The 13,533-nt window shown below is 33.7% G+C and overlaps 1 protein-coding gene across 1 annotated transcript; it reads right to left on the minus strand.

The window, feature by feature from the left end:
- Positions 1-314: 314 nt before the first annotated feature.
- Positions 315-10,474, minus strand: LOC133172252 (uncharacterized). Its single transcript, XM_061307102.1, has 17 exons — positions 10,207-10,474; positions 10,028-10,079; positions 9,456-9,757; positions 8,672-9,245; positions 8,232-8,439; positions 7,949-8,080; positions 7,661-7,849; positions 7,408-7,561; positions 7,099-7,256; positions 6,952-6,975; positions 6,612-6,788; positions 6,183-6,322; positions 5,537-6,023; positions 5,388-5,439; positions 1,191-1,402; positions 970-1,054; positions 315-676 (listed from the first exon to the last, which is right to left on the minus strand). The coding sequence occupies exons 1-17, from the start codon at positions 10,472-10,474 to the stop codon at positions 318-320; spliced, it is 3,573 nt and encodes a 1,190-aa protein (XP_061163086.1). The 3' UTR covers positions 315-317.
- Positions 10,475-13,533: the final 3,059 nt, after the last annotated feature.

Below are 13,533 nucleotides of genomic sequence, written 5' to 3' on the forward strand. Positions count from 1 at the left end.
AAAAAAAAAAAAAAAAAAGTAATGATATAAAAGTAGGATGAGCTGAAGTAAATGGTTTTCATTACAACGAGACATTTTAGGTAAATTCTGTTTTTGTATGTTATTTCACGTTTCCATTGTCCCTTGTGGAAAATTAAGCCACAAAGACAACTATTTTTGTGTTACATATCTTTAACAGATACCACCATGAATTCCCGCAGAGATATACTGGCGGTTGGATGATACCTATATATTTTAACTTTTTTTTAACCTGTTCGGATTGTATATCAATTTAATTATCACAATGTAGTGAAGAAGAACATGCAGAATTCATATTTTTACGTGATTTCTACCGACGGCATAGCAGAACTCATGCTCATCCAGCTCTGTGGTCTCATAAAGGTGAGTTCTTTGAAAATTCCTGCGATGTACCGAATAAACGTTATCAAGCCAGCGCTACATCCTGCACTTTTACAGGCCCGCAGCAAAAACCGGATCACGCTGGTTCCCTGTTCAATGGCGATTCTAGAAAACCTGAAAGTGTCTAAAAGTTTAAAGTTTCTCACTGCCTTGTCTTTATAGTCTATTCTGAGAAGATTCAAGTCCCGATCAGGGATACAAAGTTTTCTTCCTAAAGTTATCCACTCCTCTCCTATAAATTCCGACATTTTTTGTAAATAATGGTCACAGAGGATTCCTAAGGCAATTAAAAAAGGAATATTATATCGTTAGTTTTGTATCATGTCAGATAATCAAGATATGCTCAATAAATGCTGTAAAAATGCAATTCATAAACACATACAATGGCAAAGAAAAGATTTTGCCAAACAGGGCATGATTTGACAAATATCAATAATTAAAAATTATTCTCTGGAACATATCTTTTTCGGATCATTGTTAGATCCTATTGAAAGCTACACGTATTTCCTTGTGAATTCTACCTCATTTTAACATGGCATATACAAATAATTTCTCTTTTAGCAAAAATACCTGAATTGGAATAGACAAGAGCAAAATCTTTGGCGTCCGCTTGTATGTCTGGCTCGAACCAAAGGGCATCAAGCAGCAATACAACCTTAAAAATAAATAGCAAACCTGGAAGGCTGCTGCAATGACACATTAAAAAAAGATAGCAATTCATTATGATGTTTTATATTTATATTAATTGAAGGCATTGGCATCGATTTCTGTGCGTGGGTTATGTTTCTTACTTTATCTTCGAATTTTAGACGTTGCCGTGCCCAGTTGATGATAAACATCTCACAACGCGCTCTGTCGTCTTTTCCTCTACAAACTCGGCGTACTTTAACATACAGGCGCCTGCGCAAATCTACGTCGTCAACCAAAGACTGTGCAAACCGGAGAACACTATCTCTGCCGAGAGGACCAACCCGGTAACCGATGTATTTAGCAAGGGCGATAACTACCAAAAAAGGGAAGATAAACATATTTAGAGCCAATGGAATTTTCGTTACTTCGTTATTTTTTAACAATCGTATCTCAAAAAATACTATCTGTAATACATGTATCTCAAAAAGAAGTTTTCTATACTTCTCATACATCTGTTTCATTTTATTTTACCTTCAACCTCGATTTTGCAAAAGAACATACGAGTCTACAATATGTCATTTACATGTATCTGATAATTAGCAACGTCATAATTTAAAGCTGTATGATCCGATCTATTTGTTCTCAGATAAGTATGATTAACCACCGTCATTCATTTACAGTGTAAGAGTTTCTCGCTTTCGGAAAATTACAGTCAAGTTCGCATTAATTATAGAGAAAAAAATTGGAAGGTTTAAAAAATAATTATTGTGGCTCAACAATAAATACAACAACTGCTAATAACGCACATGCGCACAAAATACTAGTAGTTTCGCTTCGTTCGTAAATTTGAGATTTCACGCGTGCATATTAGGAGCTTTGGAAAGCTGGTTTAATAATTTGACGGAATCGAGACATGAGAAAGAAGAGCAGATGTCAAAAAGTCTACTTAATTGAATAAACAAAAATCTCTAACATGGCTTTAGGTAAATTGTTGCTATGAAATTCTAACATGTGTTTAACCTCGTCATGTTTTCGAAAGGTCTCACATTCTCGCAAGATCTTAATTCACGCTGAATATTCATGTCAGCAAGGAATTATTTCTTTAATTACAACTTAGGTACAAGACATTGGATGATTGGAAAGGATATTTTTCGTCATTTGAACATTTGATAAACAGACCTAGACGATAATGTCCATGGGTAAACAAGAGGCCCAAGGGCCCTAACGGTCACCTGAGTACAATACGACAATTTAGAGGATCCATAAACTGATAAATGAAGCTTTGTTGCCCAAAAGCAAGAAAAATAGTACGATTAGCATCAACAAAATAATTGGTCTAGTATCTATCTGTCTCATTACCATGCAGGCTATTAATAAATTATCTACTTTTTACCCCATATCATTACTTCTCACACTGGCCTCTCTTGGCCTTTGAAGAACATTTAAAAATATAAGTTATTTTTGTCTCATTTTTATTTATCTATTATTTCCAAGTCTACCTTATCATTAAAATTATGAAAGTACTTTTTGTATTATACAATAAATGTTCTTGCATAATTCTCTTATTCTATTAACATTTCAAATACATTGTTTACAGTGATTAATTATCAAAGGTGAATGGCAAAGGGGAATTACTTTGCTCAGCAGAATACCAGTTAATAGATCCCTGGCCAGGACCAGAACACTTGACTAAATGGTCCAGGTGTTCAGAATTCTGTTAAAAAATACTTTTGCATGCTAAAACTTTAACTCTGTTTGCCTCGAATATGCCCAGAAGCATAGAAGATTTTCAAAGAAATGCATTTTCACTATATTATTAAATAAATAAAACCCCATCCTTACACCAGAACATCTGACCCAGGGGCCATGAACTCACAATTGTGGAAGAAGCACCCTTGCTCATCATAACTATACACTTGTTTCTTTGCTTTATTACCAGTTGTAGAAAAAATATTTTGAAAGAAATTATGCATTTTCACTATATAATCAATAGAGCCCCCCCCCCCCCCTTCACCAGAACCCCTGACCCAGGGGCCATGAATTTCACAATTTTGGAAGAGGCATTCTTCCTTATTATAACCATGCACTTCCTTTGTTTGAATAATACTCAGGAGCAGAGAAGAAGATTTTGAAAGAATTTATGCATTTTCCCTATATAATCAATAGAGCCCCTCCCTACCACCAGAACCCTTGACACAGGGGCCATGAAATTCACAATTTCTGAGGAGGCAGCCATGCTCATCATAACTATGTACTTAGTATATTAAATATCCAGGAGAGAGAAGACGATTTTCAAAGAATTAATGCATTTTCACTGTATAATAAAAAGAGCCCCTCCTTCACCAGAACCCCTGACCCAGGGGCCATGAAAATCACAATTTTGGAAGAGGCAACCATGCTCGTCATAACTATGCACTAAGTTAGTTTATTTAATACCCAGGTGCAGAGAAGAAGATTTTCAAAGAATTAATGCTAATAGAGCCCCGCCCTAACACGAGAACCCCTGACCCAGGGGCCATGAAATTCATAATTTTGGAAGAAGCACTCTTGCTCATCATAACTATGTACTTAGTTACTTTATTTAATGCCCAGGAGCAGAGAAGATTTTCAAAGAATTAAAGCATTTTCACTATATAATCAATAGAGCCTCGCCCTAACACTAGAACCCCTGACCCAGGGGCCATGAAATTCACAACTTTGGAAGAGGCACTCTTGCTCATTATGACTATGTACTTAGTTACTTTATTTAATACCCAGGAGCAGAGAAGAAGATTTTCAAAGAAATAATGCACTTTCACTATATGATTTATATAGCCCCACCCTAGCACCAGAACCCCTGACCCTGGGGCCATGAATTTCACAATTTTGGTTGAGGGCCCAATGCTTATTACAATCATGCCAACAGTTTGACTGCTTGATGTCCAGGAGTCAAGAAGAAGATTTTCAAAGATTGCATCAATTTTGGTGGTTTTAGCCCCACCCCTCAGGCCTCAGGGTGGCAGGGACCATGAAATTCACAATTTTTGTTTCCCTTCACCCATAGATGCTATATGAAAAATTTGGTTGAAATTGGTTAAGCGGTTTCAGAGAAGGAGCTGAAAATGTTCAAATGTGAACACACGACGCACGCCGACGGACGAAAACGGATAGCAATAGGTCACCTGAGTGACTCAGGTGACCTAAAAATGCATAACACCTTCGAACCATACAGCATAATGTTTTTGCAGTTGCAAATGTATTTATAGTTAGAAACTGCATGTGGTATCTTCCAAACCGCTAAGCTTGATCCCTCCAAATGATTTTTACTGAGACTTTCAAGTCCTTTGTGTTAAGTATTAACACACAAATATAAACATGTTTATATTTTAGCACCTCAAGCAAACGTTTGTTCCATGATTAGAAACACACATAGTACTTTTTTTTTATATCCTGGCCTTTCAGTTTACGGATTATATGTCTCGTTATATACATAAATATCGATCCATAGTTTGCCAACATTTAAATTTAGTATTTTTTCACACTTGCATTGTCCAGTGGAAATGGATTGCTCATCATTACCATATACACATATGATTGTTTTAACAATATTAATAATATGCAATTTTACATATGGTAAAACCAATTTCTATATCCTTAATGTCTTAAATACAGAATAGATTTTAACTTAACCGTATGACAGACGGGGGACGTGAATTTCAGTAGAAACGTCAATGCTACATAATTACGACGTATAGCAAATACAAACATCTCTCTGACAGGTTCCTATAGTGAAAAGGACAATTTTCAATAAATAGCCGTATTTTATACAACTTATCTCCACCAAACAATTAAGCCCCTTTACTTATACTTTTTTGCAAAAAGTTCATAACCATATTCACCCAAACACACACAAGATTCTTTGGTAAATATTTAAAAGATACATGAGATTGCATTAGTTTGGAGAATCATTCTCTAAGATTTTACCAAATCACAAATATGTTAATTACGTAGCTTCAAAGAAACTAAAAAGTTGAAAAGTTTATAAATAGCGAACAACGCATAACCATGGATGTACAAAGATGAGAGATTCAGATAGTCAAAAAGGTTGAGTAAATCAATCGGTTGATTAAATGAAGTTTACGTTTCGGTCAGCATTTCACTCATTTCGAGACATCAGCTATAGCTATAGTTGGATGGAGGTATCAGTTAAAACTTTCTCATATATTTCCGAGAGTTTTGCGATGAAAAAGTCACAGTCTATTTTAATGACTTAGGTATATAACCAGGCCGATTTTTGATCTCAATAAACAAATGATTAAGTGAATAAAGATCGTCATATTAGTATATGAATGTAGAGTACATTGAAAGCTATGAATTACCCTGAACATGAAGCATCCGGAAAGGTGTTCTGTCAATATATGGCGCTGCTGACTACAACAGAGAAAGACAATCTTATATAGAAACTATCTTTTTATTGCTATTTGTGGTGTTTTAAGAAATACGGTAAACTAATAATCAAGTCTTATACCTTCGGAAGGGTGATCTTAAAACACCCTGTTCTTGGAGGCCTCTGTTTGACAGAGCCAACATTGTAATACAGATCTCCAGAAAACAGCGGTTCCTGAGACTGGGCACGTTCATCCACTAGAAACAAATCTCCAAACATTCTAGCAGTGTCCAGGTAATCGAAGTAGTGGAGTCTTAAAACCCCATCCTCACCAATGTCCACTAGACCTATATTGAGGTCAAAAGTAATTTCCAAAGTTTCACCGTCACACATCCCAAATTGAATGTCTTCCTGCAATCCTAGTGTGTACCCATTGTCCTTTAAGTGCCTTATTCTGGACTCAACATCTTCCTCGCGAACACACTGGATAGTAATTTTCTCAGGGCGAGTTGAATGTTGTCTGCAGATTAACGACGTACGACTTTCACTGGCATTACTTATGATATCATCAGCGAAGTTACAGAGATCTCGCTTCATGATATGACCAGACAAGTTCACAACCACTATTCTATGTTAAAGAAAAAATGTTGAATGAATTGTCCGTTCTGTAATATAACAAAGAGTGATATAGGACCAAACATCTGTCTTTGGTAGCCAAAGTAAGTACATGCACTGCATCACTAGATGAAAATCATGAACACTTCTGTTGTTTGATCCAGATACTTACTGAAATTCACATCCCCCTGAGGGTAGAACGACCACCAGATCGTCTGGCCTTTCAGGAATAACCACAGGATTAGAGGGTACCCATGGACCATTATCTCGACGTACCAGAATCTTCATGTTAGTTTTTCCTAGGAAGATAAACTAGTGTTATAGATCGAACTACTGGAACTTTAATATGACAAAATTGTCGAAATGAAATAATTGAACAATCATTTTGTATGTGATGCAATTTAGAAGGAACAAATAAAACAAGTATTTTTTCCCAGCATATAAAACTAACTAGTATGCAACTAATCCTTCTATAAACTGCTGTTGTGTATTTTCAATATCATAGATATTCATCGGTACAAAATCTATTTATTATGTACAATTTTTGCTCAAAATACCCACAACTGATTAATCATTCTACACCATTCTTACCTCGTCTTACAGCACTAGCAGTTTTAGGCTCTTTCTTGATTCTCTCTACTGTATCTGTAAGGAGTTTGGCGAGATATGGTTGACTGGACTCGCGAAGACAAATAATAAAACTATTAAAATCCTCCAATGTACACTTCTCGATCTCCTTCAGAATCAGGCGAGCTTTGTCGCCCAATGTTTCTTCATTCTGAAATGTTGCAAATATTGTTTCATTACTCCTACAGTTGACGTTAAATGGAGTTATATTTTAACGTGATATTTATTATCATATAGGTAATGCTATTCTTCTGATTTTAATAAATATTGAAAACTTTTAGCAAAATATAAAGAATTTGAAAGACATTCTTTACCTCGATTTTCTGACGTATCGAAAACTCAACATCTATAGACTGAAATAAAAGAGCAACGCAATTAAATCAATGTTACATATAAATTCTTGACAAATTTATAGTCCTGGAACTTGTAGAAATTATAGAGTTTGCTGTATCATTGACAACCTGCTCTCCACCGAGTTGTATATTTGTTCGTATTCCCCATTCTTCCATCCTTTCAACCAGTGTATCTATTGTAAGCTCATTCACCAGCTGTCTCCAGCACCTGCTAAGAGCCTCCTTTTGACAATATGGGAGATTGTCGGATTCTTCATTTTCGGATGCTTCATTTTCTATTCACAATGAAAGAACTTTTAAAACACCTTTAAAACACTTGCTATTTCTTTTGCATTAAACTTTTAGTGTTTGAATGGCTGATAAAAAATTATATTGAGTTATCCGGGAGTGAGCATGGAATCAGAATTCTTTACCAACCTTTTCTAAGGAGGTCATAAAATATAACAGACAGTTCGTCCTCAGTAGACATTTCACACACCAAGTGTAACCTTGCACTAACGCTTGCCACATTCTTAATCTCCATGTTCTGTTTCTTGTAAGCCCTGAGACTTTCAGGAAGAATCTCATCTGCCTAAATTTTAATGCATAGAGTTTATTAAAATATTGAAATTTGCATCAATGCTTTACTGGTATGTGAAGATGAACTAGTTATCTATGCATATTGACATACAAAACACGAGATATGAGTCTCCTTGCTGAATGTTACAGGTGAAACTAGAAGTGTTATGTTCCTGTCGTTTGCAGGTTCTACTGCTATTCCTCCTTCTGGGACATTATATCGAATTGGTTTTCCATGTGCAACAACTATCAGTCCGATAGGAAACTTTCCCTGGACTGTGATTCCACTAAAATTTACCCCCTGTAAAAATGCCAAATTAAAATGATCTGTGATTGAACCAATGAACAAGCGTTTATTCTCATGTTTGTGTATACTGCTCAGAAGATATTTCAAGATTACCGGAACTGACGTAAGTTTTGAAATGTCATGAGGAGGTAGATCTGTCCACTGGCCATCATGTGATCGAATTCTGATCACGTAATCTAACATCTTCGAGGGTTGATGATATGGGACAAAAACGAAACATTCGTTCTGTATGAAGATAGATGATTGAAATTTCAGGACACATTTTAAAACAAACAAAAAAAAGAAATACACTTCTTAATTGTAGTTTCATTTACATCGTTACAATTGACCAATTGTGTTCGCAAACATAATTCTGAATTCTGTTTTATTTGCTTACCTTATCGACTGGTTCTTTTGCAAAGCTAACAGTAACAAAAAAGGACAATAGTTTCTCGTGTTTATTCCTTAAACATTCTCTTAGGTCGTTTGGATTATGCGAATTAACACACATAACATCATTTCGTCTCAACATATCGCGTTTTGCAATGACAACACATATGATTTCTTTATCTTGATTTTCGGGTTGATTTATAGTTTGATGAAACCTGCAAAGAAAGGAAATCTACAAAATGCTTCAAAGAAAAGCACATTTGACCAACTTAGTAATGTTAATTTGATAGATTATGCTAGATTCAATCAAGTATCAAATTTAGGACAGTACCCTCTCTACTAAGAGATTATGAACATTACCATATTTGAACGATTCCTTTTCAGTCAGTTAACTATTTGAATGAAGCGATTAATCAATATTTATTATCTGAATATTCTCTATTTTACACAAAGGTGTCCCAGTCTTCTTCGGGAAATGGATCCTCAAGTTTCTGTTTCTCCTGTTCTTGTAACTCATTCATCATCTGGGTTTCTAAATCTTCATCCTGATCATCGTCGTCCTTCTTTTCTTGGTTATCCATTTCATCGTTGTTTTCTTCTCTGGATTCATCTGCAGGATCTTCATCTTTTTCAAGTGGATTTTGCTTTTCACCATTTTTGACGTTCTCTGCAGTGGTCCCTGAAACCGTCATTTCATCGATATTTACTGTGTCCTCTTCTTTTTCATCATCCTCTGATTCTGGTATGGCATCAAGTTTATCCGTTTTCATTGAGGTCAGTGTTCTGGATCTACCTTTTAATTTTTTGTCATCAATTGTATTTTCTTCAACCTCTAATTTAAGAGTGTCCTTGTCAATGTCATCACTGATCTGGTTTTCTCCATTATTGCTTTTTGCGACATCTTCATCATCAACATTCTGAGACAGTCTGTCTTCTTTCTGAATCTCTTCCACTTCTGTGCTTCTGCTCTCATTGTTCTGATTCGTCTCATCTCCATTTAAAGTTCTTTCTTTATTCTTTTCTGTTTATGGAAGATAACTAAATTGTAAGTCTCTAAATACCAGTATGCCAATGGTTTGAGAAAAATGTAAACATTATCACAAAAGCAATTTATTCTTATTAAAATACATGCATATTTTAGTATCATAGGCCATGTTTTCAAAACAAAGTAGCATGTTATTTCTTAGTTCATCAATATTCATGTATAGAGTAAATTTATTAATATATTTACGACCTTCTTCCTCTTTTTCAGCCTCAGTGTCTGCACCTTCCTCTTCATTGTTTGCAGGCACGATTTCTTCCTCTTCTGTAGGCTTATCAGCCTCTTCCTCTTCTAGAAGTTTCTCTGCCCACTTCTGGATGAAATCTTCCAGCTTTTCAACAGCTGTGGTGTTTACCATAATGTCATCATCCACTTCATCTAAGATCTCCCTGGTCTGTATGATAGACTTTTTGATGTCTAGATTCAACTTAATATTAACTTGTCTATCATGGAGAGTATCCGCTTCCCCATACTCAAAACGGAATTCATCACTGTATAGTGAATAATATATGAAAAAGTACAAAATATACGGAAAAATATATTAATGTGCATTTAAATACATATACCAATTCTGAAATTGAATCACTAAAACTTTAAGCCATCTTAATATATATATATTAATTCCCTTTTTTTATTTGCAAATTTGTCAAGATTTGTAGTGTAAATCAGAAAACATTTGAAATTGTTTTTGAAACTTAATATAGTTTTTTCAAAAAATATATAGATTATTTTTAGCTTAATAAATGTACCCACTCTTATACCTTTTCAAGCTTTTAAGTTCATCTTTTTCATTCGTTTCTAGAGTTTCTCCGTCTGCAATATAAAAGAACTTTTACAAATCTAAGTTCGATGGTATTTTCTTTAAAATAAATAAAAGTATTTAATTCTAAGGATACATTTCAATCTAAATAAAAGTATTTATTACTAATAGTTAAGCTACCTGTAAATAAACCCTTGACTACTATCCCCAGTACTTCCTCTGCCATTTTTATGTTCAGTTTCCGGAGAATTTCTCTCAGATCCTTCAGCTCCTCTTTTAATTGCAGCAGGTAGTTAGCTGTTGTTGTGATGATCAATTTCGCCTCATTTCCCGCCTTTTTTATCAGCTGTTTATAGTGTTCTGTTGCCCAGTCACGTGATTGAACCTCCAGAATCTCAAGGAGATTCAATTTGCACTCTCTAAGTGATTCCAATGATTTGGGGTCCATTTTTAGCACTTTCTGCTTGCCTTTCCTTAGACCATGATAATATTGCGTATACTGTGTATTTAAATCCGAATTACTGTATAAAATCTATAATAATTACTATTGCAATTAAAATAAACTATATTTTTGAATGTCATTACACATTCAACAGCATTAAAATATGAAAGTGATTCTTGTTTTACGTATATGTATATTATTTAATTGATATATAATTGGGACCTACCGAGTGCGCTAACACCGTCCCCCATTTTTAAAATTTAACTGTTAATGTTTGGGAGAAAGCAATGTGCATCGAAGCGATAATGAAACACTATACTGTTGTTATTGTTTAAACGTTGATCCATGAACATAGACTTGTGATGTTTGAACAAAGCAATATTTACTATGCACTATATCACTTATAATAAAAGCTGCATTCCATTAGAACAGAGTTCAGAATAACATATTTCAAAAGTATCTATTTCAAACAAATCAATCACTTCTATTGTTTGGTTGAAAGAAATTTTAAGATTCTTTAACTTGAAATTAAAATCTTAACCTGTAATTGAGACATTGATACACATGTATGTACAAACGTTTGGGATACGGATAACAGTTATTCAAGATTATGAATGTGAATCTACATATTGAATACTTTTTTCCTTAAAAAAATGACCGAATGATATGAAGCTTTCACCAAGAGAAAATACAGAAAAATGTAGCGATTAGTAGCTATGCTGCTTTAAACTGCGATTTATTTGTCGTATTTGGTGTTTTACGTTGTTGCTGCTTTTTGTCACGAGTGTGAAAATAACTTAATCTCTAGAGCAAATAAACAAGATTTGTCTTATCAAACTATTTCTTTATCCAATTTTTTGATAATAAGTGTGACAAGCGTACTCTGTACAGCATACAGATAACTGTGTGAACAGTTAATAAAAATGTACTATTGTAAGAGTCCTCCAGCGAAAATTAAAGTGCAAAAGAATATATTTGAAAATCGGCTCAATAGATTTTTCTACTTGTCATGCAAAAGAGGACTTTTTTGTCAAAACAAGACAACGATAGACCTTAACGACCACTTCATTAAAGGAACTCAACAAGTGTTAGCTTTGTCCTTCTTTGGACATGCTGCATAAATTTCATGATTTTTGTTCACACATAAAGTTTGTCTACTACAATTGTAGGTGCATAGAGTACTCAAAATTTATAATCAACTTAACAATGCTCTTGGGACATGAATTTGACAATATTGATAGGGGCGAAATACCCATTATAATCATTATGATCTAAGGCTTAACCCCCACACCACCCCCTCCAATGAAAGATAAATTATATTAACAAACACTTTGCATGATGAACAATGTAATCGTTTACTTCCACATTTCATTATAATTCTCTAACAATGTTTTCTTTCAAATTAGATGTTTTACCACATTAAGTGTTTTGTCTACCAGATCCTGGTATGTTGCTGTTACTTAATTGTTGATCTCATCTTTCTTGGATTACTCAGAGCTAAGATTTGTGTAACTTTTTTAAAAAGTTAATTACGTGATGAGTTTTCGTGACCTAGGTGAGTATGTTCTAAAACACTTTTAATTAAAGTAATTGTATCGAAACATAATTATGCAACTAAGTATCATATATTTACAGTTATGTAAATACAATTCTTTTTTCTATTATATGGAGTCGTATGTTAATACCATTTTGCAAGAAGTAAGGTAATACAATTTCACTGAAATTTTTACACTAATTAACGCTAGTACGGATTGTAAAATGACTCTTGGATCGATAAGGCAAATCAATCTTTTAACGAGCAATGAAAAATACAACTGCAATCAAAACTATCGTAGCAAGGCATTGGTTTTAATCCATTCTTGATTATACAAATGGATGCGAGTTACAATTTGTGGAAGTTATCTTTATTTTCAACCTAATCTGGTAGATGCAATATAATCAAAGCTTAGTAGATTTCAAATTTCAAGTTTATATATGTATATATGACAATATATATATATATATATATATATATATATATATATATATATATATATATATATATATATATATATATATATATATATATATATATATATATATATATATTTATATATACCGATGTCAAGTTTATCAAACTCCGGCTCTGTGCTGTCAAGTGTCTGTCACAGACAGAATTTGACTCCCAGTGGACGTCAGTTTTAGGTGTAATATAAATTCAATAGTCAATAACAGTGTAGGTGACCAAACTCCACTTTTATATGATGATGTTAACTTACCCTTTTTTCTTTTCTTTTTTTTTTTTTATACAAATTCTAATGCCTCTTTTTTGCTTTTCAAACTTTGGGAGATATTTTCTTGTAGTTGGCCCATGACCCTATTTTAAGATTTCTGGATCTATCACTATATGTTATGGTCCGTTTTCATTTAAAAAGAAGCACAATCCTAAAGAAAAAAGAATTAAACTCAAATATTATTAAATTTTAATGAATATCTGACAATAACAAAATATAACAGGTAAAAGCATCAACACAGACATTCAACATTCGATGGTTTTAAACACTGTCTCAGACAGTGAAATAGCAATAACAAATCACATAAACGTGACAAACATTTAAATGAGCTCAATATTAAGAAATATCAAAATTTCTTCAACTCATCATATTATAACAATCACAAGTTGCTCATCTATCACAAAAGACCAGAACTTAAAGGTGCATAGACACAGATTTGAAGTTTATATTTTCTCAAATTTTCTGTATGATATCACAACTTATATGTTGCTATAGCATTTCACACGAAAATAAAATTAAAAACTTATTTAATCTGGAAATTATTGAAACTACGAATTTCGGGGGGCGTTTGATTAACACATCCTTGCACTTTCACAATTTTTAACTTTATCCTTAATACTTAAGAAAAGTAGCAATTTTGTTGTGTATTGATGAATAATATTACATCTATAATCCAGAAAATGCAGGGTAAAAATGTGCGAAAGCAAAAACCACTCACTTAAGTATTGTCAGCCCGTGCTCAGTGTTGTGTAGTTGTGTACAGAGTTTAACAAATTGAATACACCCGTGAAA

This window comes from Saccostrea echinata, unplaced genomic scaffold, assembly GCF_033153115.1.
Source record: "Saccostrea echinata isolate AGI-Se365-2 ecotype Australia unplaced genomic scaffold, CSIRO_AGI_Sech_v1 ptg000054l, whole genome shotgun sequence".
Lineage (NCBI taxonomy): Eukaryota > Metazoa > Mollusca > Bivalvia > Ostreida > Ostreidae > Saccostrea > Saccostrea echinata.